This window comes from Ailuropoda melanoleuca, chromosome 2 (genome assembly GCF_002007445.2).
Source record: "Ailuropoda melanoleuca isolate Jingjing chromosome 2, ASM200744v2, whole genome shotgun sequence".
NCBI lineage: Eukaryota > Metazoa > Chordata > Mammalia > Carnivora > Ursidae > Ailuropoda > Ailuropoda melanoleuca.
This window is the reverse complement of record NC_048219.1, coordinates 125353333-125372181: the sequence shown is the minus strand read 5'-3', so window position 1 is coordinate 125372181 and position 18849 is coordinate 125353333. Positions and strand designations below refer to the sequence as shown.

The 18849-nt window shown below is 36.1% G+C and overlaps 1 protein-coding gene across 3 annotated transcripts in view; it reads right to left on the bottom strand.

Annotated features, from left to right (window-relative positions):
- The window catches only part of KCNJ3 (potassium inwardly rectifying channel subfamily J member 3), a 148656-nt gene extending 129813 nt beyond the window's left edge, over nucleotides 1–18843 (bottom strand). For 2 of the 3 annotated variants that reach the window (XM_002918722.4, XM_034654585.1), the window contains exons 1-2: nucleotides 17999–18843; nucleotides 7641–7857 (exon numbers count right to left, since the gene is read on the bottom strand). In XM_002918722.4, the coding sequence (XP_002918768.1) occupies nucleotides 7641–7857; nucleotides 17999–18700 (919 nt within the window). In that variant the 5' untranslated portion in view covers nucleotides 18701–18843. The remainder of the gene's footprint in view (nucleotides 1–7640; nucleotides 7858–17998) is intronic. The other variant, XM_011224309.3, reaches the window with a different exon arrangement.
- Between the last annotated feature and the right edge of the window lie 6 nt (nucleotides 18844–18849).

Sequence of the window (18849 nt, the reverse complement as noted above, 5' to 3'; positions counted from 1 at the left end):
TTATTTGTGCTGTTTTATATATTTTTCTCTATCTTTTTGTTCCTTTCGGTGCCTCTGCTTCTAAGTAGTCTGCAGAACTTCGGTGGAAAGGATCCTGGGGCCCTTTTCCCCATTCCTGTCTAATCACAACTAACAGCTTTGAAACCAGAGGCTTTTTTCCATTATTTTCAACAGTCACATAGTTGCCTGAGCCAGACAATTTCACTCAGTACCCAATTACCTCTGGTCTGGCCTACTGTAACAGCCTAATAACTGATCTGTCTCCGGTCTCAGCCCCATTCAATCCATCCTCCACCTGCAACCAGAAAGACCTTTCAATCATGCAAATATGATCATGGCATCTTACTGCTTAAAATCTTTCAAGGGATTTATTGCCTGTGGAATCAGGTCCAAACTATAATGCACAGATAGGTTCCTCCCCAGCCAGTTCCCCTCCAACTTTCTTATACTCTGACCATACCAAATCACTTGACTCAACAAAATGAAGTCTCACTTTCTGTCCTTTTGGCCAGAATGCCCAGCAATCTTTACCCTCCTGATGACCTTCTGCCTCCACTTCCTGTCTCAGCTCATGCCATGTCCTCTAGGGAGGGCCTTCTCAGACCTTCTTAAGAACAAATCCATCAGTCATCACTATTCTAGGACCCTACATAGGCCTGATACACATCTGTTTGAGCATACACTGTTAATACGCAGTGTGACTCAACTTCTTTCTCCCTGTGGATGTGGGCTTCTTCCTTAATCATTTCTATGCTATCTTACACTTAATATAACATGGATTATCAACAAGCATGTATTGATTGATTTCCTGTAAGAAACAATTTGTGACTCAGAATGCAAGCTTATAAAAAGAGAGCAACTCTATTAAAATCAGTTAAAAATAACAACAGATCAGAAGTGTTTACTGGGATCTATGAAATATTACATAAATAGCCATAAAAAAGTGCTCAGTCAGTCTTAGAAGTTTAGATATAATAAAGCACATAAGTGTGAAGGTGAAAAATTATACATATATATACAGAAAGAAAATATTTTTACAATAGTATACAGACTACTGTACACTGGCGACATGGTTGCTCATAAGAATGTTCTAGTTATGCAAGGAACTTACACATAAATGGAAATGCAGGCAAATGAGCAATATGAACTAAGAATTCATGAAATAAAACTAGTAGCCCATTGATACAACCTCACTAGTAATCTTAAAGAATAAAATAATGTCAGAATGGCAAAAAAAGAAAAAAAGTCAATTATAATATCCATTGTTGGCAAGGGTATGAGGAAATGGGCACCTTCACAGTTGTAAATTATTACCAACTTTCCGTATAGCAATCTTAACATACGCATTAAAAACTAACAGATTTATTTGCCTCTTTATCCAAGAATCCCATATCTAGGAACTTACAGAAAGTCGGTGGTAAATAAATTAAACTATGAACTCTAAAATATTTGCATTATTAAAAGGAAATGCCCAAAAATCTCAGACTAGGAGGAAGCATACATTAGCATACAATAAGGCCATTAAAACTAATGGTGTAGAATTATAATCTGATGTGAAAGATGTTAATAATATATTATATATTAACTAACTTATAAAACAGCACATGTAGCATATTAACAATATATCTGAATGCAGACACCTGAAAGGTTAATGACCAATAAGGTAACAGTATAGTGGTTGAAATTGAGTAGCTTTTATTTTGCACATTTGTGGTTTTTATCTGTTCTATAATGAGCATGTATTTAATAGCCCTTTCTTAGTAAAAACAGCTTTTTAATGTGAATTATTAAAGAAAAGTATAGACTAAAGAAAAACATATTCAAGGAAGACTGAATAAATATGGCAGTGAAAATGGTATTTCAGTAGACATGGGAGTCAAGAGTGAGCATCAGTGTATGGACATTACAGTGAAGAAGAGCAGCCTAATTTTCTCAGGAAGAAACACACGCATTTTGATATGGCAGTCTTTCGGGATTTTTGAGCGCAGATATATCATGAAAGTAGTGTTGTAAGCAAATTTACTGGGCAATAGTATGTAATCTGCATGTAAGCAGAGATCCTAAATCCACTCCTGAGACAACTACTGTGATTTAGAAGGAGTATTATCTGGGCTTAAAGAAGAATTGAATTGGGAGACATCAATAAGAGAGAGGGGCCACCAGTACCCTGCTCCTTTGGAGCCCACACCTGGAATGCCCTTCTCTTAAGCTCTACTTAAGATGTGTTTGGTCTCAAAGTTCACCTTCTCATTGCAGCCCACCCTTATCTGCCAATGCTCCCAATCCCTCTTGCCTTGCTTTATTTTCTCCACAGCACCGATCACTTTCAACAGTCCAGATGAAACGTTTCATTTTGTTTTCTGTTTCCTACATAAGAATATATGTACCCACAAGGGCTGGAATTTTTGCTGTTGTTGTTAACTAATGTGTCCCCTAGGGTCAGAATAGTGTTTAGCCTACAATAGTTATTCAATAGGAATTTGTGGAATGAACAATTGGATCTCAAAAGGGAAAGAGGTGGGGCGTCTGAGATACTACTACAAATACTGATAGCGACAAACTGTCCAAAATAGGGATGTAATCTGAATGTAAGATGATGATTTGGTATTTGGACAAGGTGACTCTGAATTAAAACAGTGGCATCCAAGTAAGGAAAGTGTCCTGGAAATTAACAATAACTACAAGACTATAACTGGTGAGAGATTTCATAGCTGAAGATAAAAGGAATGGTGGACTTGTATTTTGTGAATATATTAAAAAAAGGGGGGGAGGTGAGTATCTAGATTTGAAAAGAAAGAAGGCAATGGCAGAGATTAACATTTACAGGAAAGAGGAGGAAGCAGTGAGGCAGGATACAAGGAACTATTGGAAAACACAAACTAAAAGAAATAGAAAAAGAAAGAGAGGAAGAACGTGATGTCTCTGAATCTGGGAAAGAACCTTGAGTATAAAGGGACAAATAATGGGTTTTGTTTTTTTTTCAAAGAGCTGGTAATGTCTTGGAGCAAATACAGTCAACAGGATTTTAGGTATTAGATACATTAAGTATAGAAGCTTGAGCCACTGGGGGGGGGCAGAACTAGCTATAAGGGACACGGTTTTGAGAAGAATAAGAACATTTTTCCACACAGACACCCAGAAAGAGAAAGAGAAGAAAATTATGAGAAAAGGATAAGGAGAGTAAAAAAAAATGTATAAAAATTGAAGTGTCACATTCTTTTTGATAGAATAGGTGGAGATGATATGCCAGGGAAAGGATAGGACAGCTGGGACTGGGGGCATGGAAAGAGAGAAAAGGTCTAAAATAGCTCCCACAGGGAGAGAGCCTGGGAGTACAGAAAAGACAATTAAAAAGCCTGCCAAATAGCAGCAGAGAGCAGATTGAAGTTTGAAAGCATCCAGTTCTAATGAGCCAAATCTGCAATGCTGTTTGCCTCTAGCAGTGCTCTCTCTCCTGGGAAAAGAAGCAAAGGGAGCCAGAGTTAGAGGTAACAAAGGTTTAGGAATTTGCTGGACCAGTAAAGAAGCAAAGGTTATTAACCAAGTGGCAAAGCTTGTGCTCCTTGTTGGGAGTGAAAATCCAAAATCATTTGAAGCAAGGAAGGCACCAATGCTGGAGTCTAATCACCGAGGAGTATTTCCAAGGAAGTAAGGAAAGTAATTATTGTGAGTTCTGAGCTGAAAGCTAAAACTTTCAAGGAAATTAGAAGCTTCTCATTTCCCACCACCACCACCATCACTCCTGCTGAGACTAGAGGAATGGGAAGAAGCAAAAACTAAAAGAGACCAGAAGATTCTTATCAGAGGACTGCTGTGAAGTGAGCAACTTTGTGTGTGTGTGTGTGTGTGTGTGCGTGTGCGTGTGCGTGTGTGTGTGTTGGGGAAGGGGGAGATGGATATTACCACTAATACAAAAAAAAAGTGGTAACTGCCTAAAGTTTTATGCATTCTAAGGCATTAGGGTCACTCATTTTTAAATAAACTACAAGGCAACCCACTAGGGGGAAAAAGTGTATTTTGTTTGTTATACACAATTTGAGATGTCTACCTTATAAATACAGGCTTTGCTTTTTAATCAAATCCCAATGCTTCCCATTGGCTCAACACAGTCATTTGTAATGCAGAGATGACCCCTCCACCTCTCTGACCTCTCACTCCACTCTCCACATTGTTCACTCTGTTCCAATCACCTCTGCCTTCTTTTAGTTTCTGGAATTAATCAAGCTGATTCGCAATGTAGGACCCTTGCCGGTCATGCTGTTTCTCCAGACAGGCCCAGGAGGGCCTTTTTGACAGTCAGGTCTCTGCTTAGGTGTCACCTCAGAGAGAACTGTCTGTCAACCTAACGTGCCCCGAGATGCACTCTTTATCACATCACCTGGTTTTGTAGTGGTTTTTATTCCTGACACATTTTACCTGATAATAATAGCTTGCTTATTTATTTTTCTTGTTTTGCCATCTGCCTCCTCCACTTAGAATAAGACCTCCATGAGGAAAGAGATTCTGGCTGTCTTGGTCACCACCATATTGCCAACATTTCAAATACTACCAAGCACACAGCATATATTCAATTATTTGTTTAATGAAAGAATGAATGATAAGAACGTAGTATTTTAATGTTAAACATGATGGAAAATTACACTGTGTATATGCTTATTCATAAGACTATGTACCAAAAACATAAGAGGTAAAAATGGTATTATTGCTATCTCAGAACATCCCAAAATATTATATCTGTCTTATTATGAACAATAAATATTATGAGAAAGAAAACTTGATTGTGAATGGAAGGATGAAGGAGGAAACATCCCTAAAGATGAATCTAAATATATCTCAGTAAGATATAAATGATCAAATGGACATAAAAATGTTTCTGTTATTTTTGCCAGGCTCAGAGAGGTCTGGAAATATAGACAGATTTCACAGAATTTGAACAGTGTGGGATTTAATTAGTTAGGGCACATACACAAACAAAATATCAGATAAATTTTCCACAAAACAATTCTATAAATTATGAGTAATGTTTTTGCTGTTTGTCTTGCTATATTATATCTAGAAATAGGTTTAATTAAGAGGTTAAGAAGCAGATTTTAATCTCTTCTCTATAAATCGCAATCTCAAAATAAGAAATTCAGTCTCTAGTCAAGTTTTCACACTTTCTGTAAAGTATTCTCTGCTAGTTCATTGTTACCAAAACAAAACAAAAAGAAAAGAAAAAGAAAAATTTTTAAAAAGAGGGGGTAGGAAATGATAAAATCTGCAGTCTTAATGAACAATTTTATGTACCAAATTCCTAATGACCTTATGTAGGACACTATTTATTAACCCAAATCCTCTGAAATCTGATGAAGATGTATCAGTTGTCCATACACAGGGATATTTTCAAAACAATCCACTTCAGGATTCTCTTAAGATGCCCATATGTAGAAGCCAAAAATCAAAAGGTTAATGAAAAAGGAAACCTCAGATGAATCCAAATTCAGAGATTCTCTACAAAATACCTGGCCTATGCTGTTCAAGTATATCAAGGTCAAGAACACAAAGTAAGGTTGAAGAACTATTCCATCTTGAGACTGAGGAGACAAGTAAACAAGTGAAGGGCATAATCTGATGTTGAATGGGTCTAGTGGGAGCGGGGGGTGTGTGGAGGGTAGCTACGATGGAAATTACTAGGACAGCAGATGAAATTTGAACATGGACTGTGAGCTAAATGGTAGTATTCTATCACTGTTAAATTTCCTAATATTTTTTCTTAATTGCACTGATTTTGTAGGAAAATTTTCTCATTCTTAAGAAACACAAACAAACTAGGGATAAATAGGAAAAATCAATGGATGGATGGATGGATGGATGGATGGATGGATGGATGGATGGATGATAGATAGACAGATCCATCAATCTATCAACTGACTGGTCTAATGAAAAATTTCTAAGACCATCAAGTGAAACAGAAACCTCATTCATGTCAGTGATTAGAATGACAATAAGTAATAAGTAAACAGATGTGTCAAAGATAGAAACAGATGCTACAAGAAATAAATAAAAAATTGCAACATCTGCTGTTTAAAAACCCTAACAATATATTATTACTTCATTAAACGAGATGAATAAAAATTAAAGATGAAATGTAAAGATTTATTGAGCTAAAAACTTTTGCAATTGGTTTCATTATTTATCAATAGATGGTATATTAGAAATATACTATGACATCATTCAATTTTAAGTTTAAAAATAATTGGAGGATTTAAACCATAAAATAGTCCACAGAAATCAAATTCCAGATATAGATTGCTGGTTTAACTCTTTAGTCACTGTCCTTAAAAATCTTAGTTTTTAAACTGAATTACTAATAATAAAAATAATAGTAATATAGCAAGCAGCTCTGAGGTGGTTATTACATCATTCTTACTTTACAGAGAAGAAAAAGAAGCTTATAGAGATAAAGTATCTCCCCCAAAATTGAAAAGTGGTATGTGATAGATGTACAAAGATTAAAAATCTTGCCTTCTCCTGCACCTTGGACAAAACTTTACACCATCATGGGAGATTTTTCATTATGTAATATCTCCCACCTTAGTATAAAGCTTGGATGTATCCATGTCACTGCCAATGTTACTTTCAAAATTGCTATAGTTTTTCAAAATAATTAGCATTTTAAGATTGAAATGATATTGGCAGAAAATAATGAGAGGTAAAATATTTCTTGCTTTTTCATTACTTGCACAAAGGGCAAAATTCGAGACACACATACATGCATATATACATGCATTTATTATATATATATATATATATATACACACACACACACACACACACACACACATATATATGGGTGTGTGCATGTGAGTAGAGATGTATAGATATTATACTGGTCTCAAGTATCTAGCAGGTTCCAAACCAACTGGGCAATACTCAGACCTCAAATAATATACTCTGATGTATTGTTTCTTTCCTTTGTAACCTTACTCTCCCCACAGTGTAGCAAGTTGTGAATATTTGGGACATACCAATGTTATAGTGCATCTTAAAGAATAACATACAGCACATAGCTAGCTATACCGAAGCAAAAAAAAAAAAAAAAAAAGAAGAGAAATCTCTTTAAAAAATTTTTTTTGGTCAAGGTTCAGCTGAGGAAATCTACTGACCCACTTTGAAATTAAAATGCTGCTTTAGCACAGGCGTGCACAGGGAATTTTCCACTGGGGTTGCACATAGCAGCATATCAAAGCTCTACCAATGACACCCTGAACCACCATCCCCAAGGCAAGAATATGCATGCTGGTTTAGGCAGCTCACTAATTACCCTGAATTTATTTTAACCTTAAATCTTTAAAAAAATTATGATTATAGGAAATCCAACTTTGCAATTAGACTAGAATATCATAATCATTTCTAGGAGTCATTTCAGTTTCCTTTTTTTTTTTTTTGCTGTATTCCTGACTTAACATTACATATGCAATTATCACAACAGTCATCTTCATTTTCAAAGTGTTATCAACTTAATGTCACAAAGAAATAAGTCATTCCTGTCAATATTGTGAACTGAGACATTTCAACCAATTCATGACAGCTATTGTGCATGTAATATAATGTTATTATAGAATAAAGAAACTTGAGGACGTATCTATGTTTTTACTCACCAGTTGTTTCCACAATGCCTTCTAGGATGACGACAATCTCGAACTGTTCAGTTTGCATGCTTCGCTGCGATAGGTCATAAAAGGGGCTTTTGGCATCGATCACGTGGCAAATTGTGAGGGGGGAAACAAGAAAAAGTTGATCTGCCCCTGTACTAAAACCTACATCCAGTTCAAGTTGGTCAAGGGGAAGGAACTCACCCTCAGGTGTCTGCCGAGACTAGACAAGCACACAGAAAAAGAGAAGAAATCACCACTTGTACTGAAATTTTCAAGGCAGCCCAACAGTAATTTACATCATTGCCAACATTCTGCACTATCAATCATCTGCAACAAAATCCAAACAAATCATTATGCAGCTATGTTCTAGCAAACGGGCCGAAATCCCACATAGCTCATGGGGAACATACATGCATTATTTATAATATACGACTTACTATAATTATCATTCCCTAACTCATGAGCTTTGGAGAAATGCCTGGTCCAACAATGGCTGTTAGCACAAACTGTGGAACTGAGTGTACATGTGCTACTGCTTGACATAAATCACTTCAGGATAACTCATTGCATGCCAGATTTGTTTTCCTCACAAAGCAAATAAGTAGGCAATTCTTAGGGAGTTGGTTAATGCTGAAAAAGGTTGATTGTAATTTCAGAAAAGATTTACTGCATCGTTACAAAGCAAACCAATAATTTTTCTAGGACTTCTGAAAGGTCACAAATAGATATAAACTTTAATATAAAAATGAAGATGATATCCTATTATGTTATATACACAACAGTTCACATTATACAAAAAAAAAATAATAAGGCATAAGCTGTTAGCTGACGGCTTTCAAACTCCCAATAATAAACTGCATTTAAGTTATTTAGCTCTCTATTTATTTTATGAATTTTAAAACATAGTGTAAAAATTGTGCTAAATTGAAGTTTTTTAACCAAAATGCAGTTAAAAATCTATATTGTATAAATATTTCCTAAATTTCCTAAAACTTTTGTAAGGTAGGGGCATTCGGTATCAGTATAAATCATTATAAAACTTAAACTGCTTACGTGCTAAAACTCTGAACGATTACCTAAAAATGACTATGAACAATTAGCAAACCATGAAAGTTAACTTCTTTCTTTTCTATTCATTATTATTTTATTTTCCATATCTGTTCCTTATAAGGATCATCTATAAGCAAATATTTTTTTTATTTTAATGATGATACTGGTAAAATAAGGGTTAAATAGTTGCATAGAGAAAAATCTGCAGGGGTGGGAGCTTGCTGCTTGTCAAATGGGGCTTGGAAGAATCCAATATATTTAACAGAATGTGCAAAGCTCATTTAATAAACAAAACCGAATCTGTAACACTGGTCTGCCCAATGAAGTGATAGTTTAAAGACAAAACCCTTGGTTTTTGGTAAGGGTTCCAAGAAATACTTTGGCTTTTCAAGTGGAGTAAAGGAGTCTGAAAACACTGAGAAATATGGTTTAGTAAGCTGTCCTCTGTGGCAAAACTGAATCAAGTTAGTGGTAAACTGTGAGGGCAGCAACTGCAGGGCCTCGGCAGCTGATCAGTCAATCAGGCAGACTACTTTGTAATTAGTGATACTCAGGAATTTCATTCATGTAGAAAAAATCCACTGAAAATGTTGAGACTATTTTTCTTCTATGCCTTGTGTGTAGTTGACTAAAGAAGAATAAGAAGAAAAAGAGGAAGAAAAGGAAGAGGACAAGGGAGAGGAAGAGGAGGAGGAAACAATGATTAGTGACAAGAAAAAAAAATTCCATGGAAAAACTGATGGTCCAAAAATAAAAACAGTAGCTCTAACAACCAAAGTTGGAGAAAACTAGACATTTCGAAGCCAGTAAAAGTTCCCTATATTTCTAACTTATTCTCAAATTGGTAAAATGTGGATGAGACCAGCATCCTTCCAACTAGAAAACTGTATAACAACTATTGATTGATACTACAAAATAAAAGCCAAAAACAAAACAAAAACAGATAAAAACAAAAACCCTGTGTCATTGTTCTCTCACCTAGTAAGAAACAGGTGCTATATAAACACAAGGTGGTATTCTGATGTTTATAATTAGTGAACAGAATTTGGGTCATTTCACTAATTATTCTAAGGTCTGCTTTCTCTGTACTAAATGAAAATGTCCATAAAAATAATTCCATAAAACTCAATTTCCCATTTATTTTAAAATAATTCTCCCCCCAAAAGATGTATTTTTCTAATTTTTATATATACACATCAAAACCAAAATTAATCTTCCTTTTTTATGTATCTGCCATTTATACTGTTCCTCATTCTAAAAGGCTGTAATCTATTAACTTTTATATCTTCTGATCCTTCAAAAACCATGAAGAGAAGTGGCCTAGAAACAAGCTATCAGGAGAATGCCAACCTAGAATAAGAAATGTTTCATTTTTAGCAAAGCAATTAACTCCTATATAGGTAATTTAGACTCAAATATATATGATTCTGTTCCATTCAGACTCTGTATATCTTCTGATTTTAAAAATTTGTTCCTATATTCAAAATTATACCTATGTTCCTCCTCCCCAAAATGCTTTCTATCCTATTCAAGTCTCAGCAGAAACAAAGCTGACAACTGTACCTTACATGACACTATGAGGAAAGTAACGCTTTCATTACTTTGAAAAACATTTCCCATGCTTACATATTTTTCAGATAAGTAAAATTCCCTACATATTCATTGAAAATTGTTTTCCAGTGGGTGCCATATAATTTAACCTTCCTTTAGATGATTCTGAGACTCTACAGATATCCACAATTTTATCTTCTGGGTCTTCTTCTTCATGGTAGGCCAACAAATATTTCAACTATCAATATGCTTATCTTCCTAATTTTTGTTTGCTTCTGGGACAGGGAAGCATAGCAATCACTGTGAAGTAAACAGAAAGCTTTTCTATTTAGAGGAGTGAGCGTGTGGTTTGAGTGTGGCAGGTGCTTGGAGTACTGGAATTGCCTGAAGTCTGAGCTCCTGGATAGAGCAAGGTTATCTTATCAGGGCTCAGCCAAATACTTAGGATGTTCCCAAAACCTGCATATACTTACCAAGTACATCTTCAGAAGCATACACATTTTACTACAGGCTTACAAGGAATTCTAATCTACGCTTTTTTAATTCTGCTGCAATTCTAGAGATTCTTCTGGAACAAAAGGGGAAAAAACCCCTCTGTTTTAAGTCTCTCAACTTGAGAGTGGAGTGAGAGAACCGTTCAAGGGACTGTGATCTACGCTTGTACATGAAAAGGAAAGACAGAAAGAAAGGAGTTATATATGGGCCTTCATAAAATTAAAGTGTGACCTCTACCTTGAGCATGTGATCGATCAATAGCACTGATACTCCATCAACTTCTCGTTTTCTTATTTAGCTATCAATTACCGTATTTCGCCCAGGAATTCTGATAACAAGCAGAAAAACTACAGATAAAAATCAAAATAACCTTTCTTTATTATGTCACCTTAAGAATTATGATATACGAAGAAATCCTTCATTAATAGAGCAGTCTGCTGATGGTCTGCGTGATCTCCTTTAGCTCTATACACCTCTTAATCCTAAAGGAATGCAGAATCATGATCATTTCCTAGATAAAAATGTATAAATAGATATTGTCAAGATCAAGATAATTCCAAATAATTGTTGTAGATTAAGGCTGATGCTAGTAAATTATTAAAATTTCTAAAAATCTGACAACTAAGGTTGACTTTATTTGATGAAATAATTATTTAAAATCATAAAATGACTGAATGAATAAGAAAGTGAGAAAGAGGCACAAAAACAGAAGAATTTGTGGAAAATTGGTAATTCTCAAAAATTTAGCACACAATTTAAATACACTAGGACCTGAGAATGGCTTCCAGATGATTTTATTTTCAACTGTATGGATTTGGGGAAGGAAATAAGGACCTTTCCGGTTGGCAGCATTATAGCAATTTCTGGGAGATAAGAAAAAAATTTTAAAAATCTAAGGCTTAAAGTTTATCTAAATGTACTGTATAAAAAATTATAAGTAGAACATTATGGATTTTTAAAATGGTTTTGTACAATTTAGAATGTAGCAATAATTTCTAAGTTTTTCTTCATTATAAAAAATATTGCTATTTAAATGTAGTATTTAAATTATACACATTTTAATTATATGGAAATGTGGATATATGTAAAACTTGAGGCTTATGCCTCATCTTAGAGTCACATGTACTGATTTCAAAGAAGTAACTAATATCAAATGACTTTGAACTTCCTTAAAGTCTAAAAGAGGCCCACCAGATAATCAATTACAAATTCTGACTAAAGGTGGAAAAAGATTCAAAAGTCACATATGCCTGGAAGGGATTATCAGTGTCATGGACTTTATAGATAAATAGCTTTCATATTACAGATGAAAGACTACTGAGTACATGTCCAAAGAAACACACACACACCCCCAAACACACACACCCTCTGGATGCACATTTAGAACAGCCCTGGCATATCCTCCTTCTGTGAGATTTGTCCACATTCATTCGACAGGAACACACTCCACCAATACAATCAATCTCTTTGCAGCCTTTCTCCCATCTCCCTAACCTATAACAGTGTTCTAATTATAACCATTGTGCTCTTTCCTAGCTTGGAGGGGGGCTAGGGGAATTTTGAAAAGAACATTTAATCACTACCATCTGATTCATGAGATGTTCCTCTATCATACTCTAAGGCTTGTCCTGTGCCCCACAACCTCCCACTAGTGTCTGCTGGAAAAGGGTGCTGAGGGCCAGTGGTCAGGAAAGGAAAAGACAGGAAAGGAAACTAAGATGGAGAGGGCAAGCCCTTCTTGCCTCCCACTTCCCGCCATTTTGCATTTACCTGTAATTTCATTTCTCCTCTGTAAATGTCCAGTGTGTGTGTGTGTGTGTGTGTGTTGAATATTTGCCGAAGTCACAAATAAAATCACAAATGAAATGAGGCTGGAGTGCTATCTGCAAGCTAAAATTAGGAAATAAGCCAAAAGCAGGTACTAGAATAAGGAACAAACAAGCCCTGAGACTCAAAGCAGTTCTGGCTATGGTCTGGGGACTCAGACCAAAATTCAAGTCAGATAGAGGAGAGTATGGCCCTAGAATTTTATCAGGGCTGTCTGTAATTAAATTGTACATTTTTTTTGACTCCATAAGCTTGAAATTCCATCAATACTAGCTAGAAAATATATGACCAACATCAAGTCTAAAATATAAAATTTAATGCTAAGATAATCATCCCATAAAAATGTTTATTTTTATAAAAAGAAAGTACCTTATAGAATGGACTGTAATTTATCTTGTAATAAATTATGTGAGGCTTTTATACTATTCAAATGAAAGAACTGCTTTATAATTCCTTGAGGGCCTTTTATGGAATTTATAATAACTATGGACAGGATTTGTAACCCTACGTGCACATTTTCCTCCTACTCGCCAAACACCCTCAAATCCATCAAACGCTTTTTTCCTACTTCTCTTTATCATTTGTTCTTACCTACTGCTGTTTATTTGTGGGTCTTTATGTCTCTTATTTCTGTTCACCCTGTATTACCCTGAGCACAAGCCACCCTGTATTTTTCAGGAACCATATTAAAACACACACACACACACACACACACACACACACACACACACACTACTATTTTTTAAAAGAATGAGAATTCTATTTTTAAAAAAACTTCTGTACCTATTGGAGAATTGTACTTGTGTCAAAGAAAGCAAAGCTAAACTAAGTAGGAACTGTGCTTTCTCTTTAAAGACATAATGAATCCACCTGAAAAAAAAAATCACCAAACATTACAGGACTAGCCCCAAGAGTTCTGGGGAACTCGGTCTTAGGCTCCTTGAATATTTTTACTGACAGCTTGTATGATACTGAGAACAGGTGTTTATTAGGTATCCATTTATGGATTTAATTTTTTTAAAGGAGGTAACTCATTATCTTATGATCAAAATTAAATTGGCCAAGACCAATTGGTGAAAAGAGTCAGTCATACAAAATAAAGTCATAGCATCAAACGCCTAACTGCATTTCAGCGCATGGTATGAAATGAAGACAAACAAATAAATATATGAAAAAAATCAGGAATCATGTGGTCCAGAACTCACAGTGGTTAAAAAATTAACAAAAGGTTAGGATATATGAAGAGGCTGAAAAGCTTATTGGTTTCAAAAACAATAATTTGGTTTTTTATTGCACCTGCATTTGCTCACATTCATGTGGGGACACCAGATAGCATCCAAAATGAGTATCCGTATAAAGAGAAAATAAAAGATGTGAATACGAGAAGAATATATATGGTATATCAAAAGGTGACTGCACACCATTACCTTTCAATAAGTGAAAGTTAAGGGTTACAAAGCTGCACTCCTAGGAAGGAAAGATAACTATTTGTAATGAGTAACAACATGAAGAAGTACAATTATACTTCCATGAGAAAAATTTATCCTTATTTCTATCTTTCAAATTATGGATCCGACAATAATTGATTTTAAATTTACTGTATGTAAGTAAATAATAGTTTACCTGGGTGCCTATATAGATACATCATGGCTTCTAGATAATGAGCTTCTAAATTCTTGAACAATGTATCAAGAAAGATTATTTGAATCTTCTCTAACAAGATGTGTATCTAGGGCCATCAACCATTCTTGTTAGATTTATAGAAAGGAGTAAGTGAGATTTCCAAATCCTTTAAACCCGCCACTAAATTACAAGGTCCAGAGTTTGAGCCACTAGCCTCAAGTCTCAGGCATTTTTATTAAAACTTTCAGCTAGATGATACATTAACTTAACATGACCATGCTATTCATGAGTTCCTATAATCTAGAATTTAAAAAAGGAGGTAACTAAAATAAATTGAAAATCCAAATAAAACATCAATATGGGGATGAGAAGAGGAAAAGAGAAAAAATATTCATTTTAAAAGAGTTTTCTGTAGCTATATTTATTATCAAATTATAAATTTCAAAGAATAACTTCCAATTATATTCTTTAATTTTTTATTTCTGAGCAGAAAAAAGACCGACCACTCCAGGCATAAAGTTGGAAGATCTATACTTGAATATCAAAATTAATTTCAGTATTTGCAAGCCTGAAAGACAGGAATAGAGTTGAAATACAATTTGCCTTCACGCAGGGGTATGTGGTTGGCTCAAAAGCATGTGACTCTTGATCTCAGGATCCTGAGTTCAAGCCCCATGTTGGCTGTAGAGATAGCTTAAAAATTTTTTTTGCTTTCATATAACTCAATAACATAATTAAAAATAAGGCAGAGAAGTTATTAAAAAAACTTTTATCAAAACTTAGAGAATTCAAAAGAAATATGCATGAAAATTCATAGTAGCAAGGATAAGAAAGCCATATCCATGTTCTTACTGTTTTCCCAAGAAAGTACTTCATAATCATTAAATAGAACTCTTACACTAATACTGGTAAACAAGCTTTTATTCAAAAAATAAGAAAACAATAGAAAAATATAAATGAAATTAAATTAGATAATAGAAAGAACAGACTATAATTATTATCATTGAATATTATGTTTTTGTTGCCATAAAATTCCAAATATTTCTCTAAATTAAAACTACACCAATCATATTTAAAATGTCAAACAGAGGTTAAAAGAGGGAGCTAAATATGTGTAATAATATTTAACAAGAAGACTGCATAAGACTGATACCAAAACATTGCACTTATTACTTTAAGATTATAGTACAGCTCCCCTTTCAAAATATAGTTGGCTGTTTTAGGTCACTTCAATCTCAGTCCCTAAGAGAACATGAAAGTAGCTTATTAAAGGCACGTCTCCCCTCTAATTTTGCTGAATGTTATTAGTTCCCTAATAAAACAGGACTCCTTTTTAATGAAGTCTAAGGAAATGACAAGAACTATGAGAATTCATTCTAATTACTATGGCTACAGGAAAAATCAACTCAAAAAAACACCACTAACTGGCCTGCAGAAGGGCAGCCACTGACCAACCCTGTCACTTCACAGACAGCAGGACATCAGCTCACCACAATTTTGTTTAAATATAAATTGACACCACATGTCTACTGTTTTTACTCCTACCACTGACCTCTTCTAACAAATCAAAAGTAAAGAATTTTATAAGAATATTATATATATCATTTTAATAAGATGTTGTTTTATCACCTTGTGTTAATATAGCACCCTGCTCCAAATCTGTCAACACCGTAAATCTTTTATTGTTTTTAATCAGGACACTCCTTGCGGTATATGTGGTACATGGCCTTTGCATCAAAATCATTATCAGTGTCCTGAACGCTGCTACCCTGGATACTTCAGATTCATTGTTCCTTTGTAAAAAAACAAAACAAAACAAAATACACACACACACACACACAAAAAACTGGTATGTAGATTAATTGCAATTATTCTGGTTTTGTTAAAACGCAATTTAATAGAGTCTAGAAACATCTAAAGTATGTTGCCTCAAAAGATACTTGTTTTAATAAATGACTTTATATATTTGAAAAACTAGAGAACAACAATAAATGACCTTTAAAGCCTAATTTTAAATTTCCAATATCCAGTCAATATGGTAAACTATTCTTCAGTAAGAATCTCAAAGTGACACATAAACATGAGTTCCTTGACAGAGATGTTTGCACGATAGTAACGAGGTGCTCCCATCCTCCACAGAGGCCTGACATAAAGAGAGAGATTATATATCTTGATCTATTCATAGAAACAGGCACATACAACTAACACCAATGCAATAAACATGTCTCCAACACAACTGCTTAGCCTAATCCAAACAACTCACTTCGTGCATATAGTGGCCAATAACACAATATGCTAAGTTAAATAAAAGCCAGTGTGCAGCTCATTGAAATTAATTATGAAGAGCATGATCTTAAAGTATTTATTCATAGTTATCTAAATGAACATGCACATCAAAACTAAGTTGAAAAATTCCCACTAAGCGCTACAGAAGTTAGTGTTTTTTTTACTGTCTATGCTGTGTGATGTGGAGTGACAGGACAACTGAACTATGCTAATTCTAACACTTTACTGAGCAACATGATGAAGAGTAATTAGAGTAAAATCTTACAAATAAATAATGAAAGTGACAGAAGAGCCAAACTTTTTAAAAGCCCTTTTAACTACAACATAAGTTGAGGCTGAGTAAGGCAATATACTTGCAGAGTGGAATTGAAATTTCAAAGGCAAAATCTCAACTTAAATATTCATCAGATTTTCATTTAATTAATGCTATGTTCTGAACCTGGCTATGGTTCTCTATGCAATCTCAGATAAATTTTTAAGATTATTTGAGGTCATTATTTTCAATTTATGAACATTTGAAAACTATCTATGGCAAATGCCTCAAAAAGTTGAAAAAAAAGTTGAATTGTAAGTGACACATAGAGAACTGAGCTCTTTATTTCTCATTCCCAGGCTCCAACTGGGTGAATGATTAGGGTGGGCTAATTTTTGTAGTGGTGGCCTTTAAGGACTAGATGGACCTTGATTTAATAACCATTCCATGTGTAATCTGTCTTAGCATTTACACTGCTGATGGTAAGAAGCAATCTTCTTTACTGGATGCTGAAAAGCTTCAAGTGAAATCTGTAATTGACAAAGGCTTCATAGAAACTGGCAATTAATAATAAAATTAATAAGAGGCTCTACAGAAAAAGCACTCAAGCTTTCCAGAATACTTCTCTAGGAAAACATTTAGTAAAACTAAAAATTTAAAAGAACCAGGTGTTGTTTCTTCCACATTATTAATTGCTTTTCAGGTCACTGCGCTTGTTAAAAAGATGACCATACAGTTAATGTTATTGAGTCTAAAGAAATAATCCACCTGCTAATACCGTTAGGAGGAAAAAAAAGAAATAAAGAAAAAGTAAAGAAAAGACCTAAGTGAAAGTTAAGGCAAGTTCAGCACCTATTTCTTCAAAATAAAAGCTGCTCAGTTTTAGTACCTCAAGAGTAGTGGAGCAGTGTATTGACAACAAATCAGAAACTCTCCTTCAAAGAGCAAAGCAGCAAGGGTAGGGAGACCAAGGCACCCTACCTCAAGGCTCCAGGAGCAAATCCCACTCCGTTAAGTGTTACTAGTCATAAAGTGATACAAGCACATTGGAATTATTAATATAAATAAGAGCACGAGAGTGAGTGGAAAAGGGACAGAACCGTCAGCTGTACTCTCATTGCCCAATCCTCCACGCCACCCCCCACCCCCGCGCCCTCAGGAAGGTTTACCTGTGAGATAGGTTAGACTAAAAGCCCGGGGAGAGTTCTCAGGTGAGCTATTTTCCGCCGTGGGGGGTTGGCGGCAGCCAGGTGGGGAAGGGGCGGGTAACACTTACTTTGAGCAGCTTGCAGCGGATCTGCGCGGAGACCATGTGGCTGTTGCGCAGGTTGCCCACCCGGAACATGAGCGTGAGTTTTCCGTCCCTCATGGAGATCACCGCGTGCTCGCTAAACATCAGGGTCTCCGCGCGCTTCTTGGGCTGGGACATCTTGATGAACATGCAGCCGATGAGGAAGGCGTCCACGATGGAGCCAAGGATGGACTGGAAGAGGAAGAGGATGATGCCCTCGGGGCACTTGTCGGTGATGTAGCGGTAGCCATAGCCGATGGTAGCCTCGGTCTCGATGAAGAAGAGAAAGGCGGAGGGGAAGTTATAAACATTGGCCACGCAGGGCGTGTAGTTGCCGACGTGGGCTTTGTTCAGGTCGCCCCGAGTGTAGGCGATCACCCACCACATGGACGCCATGAAGAGCCAGGCCACGGTATAGGTGAGGATGAAGATGAAGAGGTTCCAGCGCCACTTGAGGTCCACCAGGGTGGTGAAGAGGTCCGAGAGGTAGCGGCTCGTCTCGCTGCCCAGGTTGCCGTGCTGTACATTGCACCGGCCGTTCTTGTCCACGAACCGCTGCCGCTTCTTCTTGGGCACAAGCTGCTGCTGCGGGCCCTGGCCCGGCCCCTGGGGCTGCAAGCCCGAGCCGCTGGAAGAGGTGGTCACTACCTGGTAATCGTCCCCAAATTTCCTTCGGAGTGCAGACATAATACGGAGGGGCGAGCCAGATTCAAAACGCAAAGCGGAGGCGCAGGGGCCGAGCGCTGCAAACCAGCACCAATAAGGAGGTGGGGGCGGGGGAGAGAGGGGGGACAAAAGCGTGCGCGCCCTGGGGTGGGGGGGGCGCACCCGGCAGG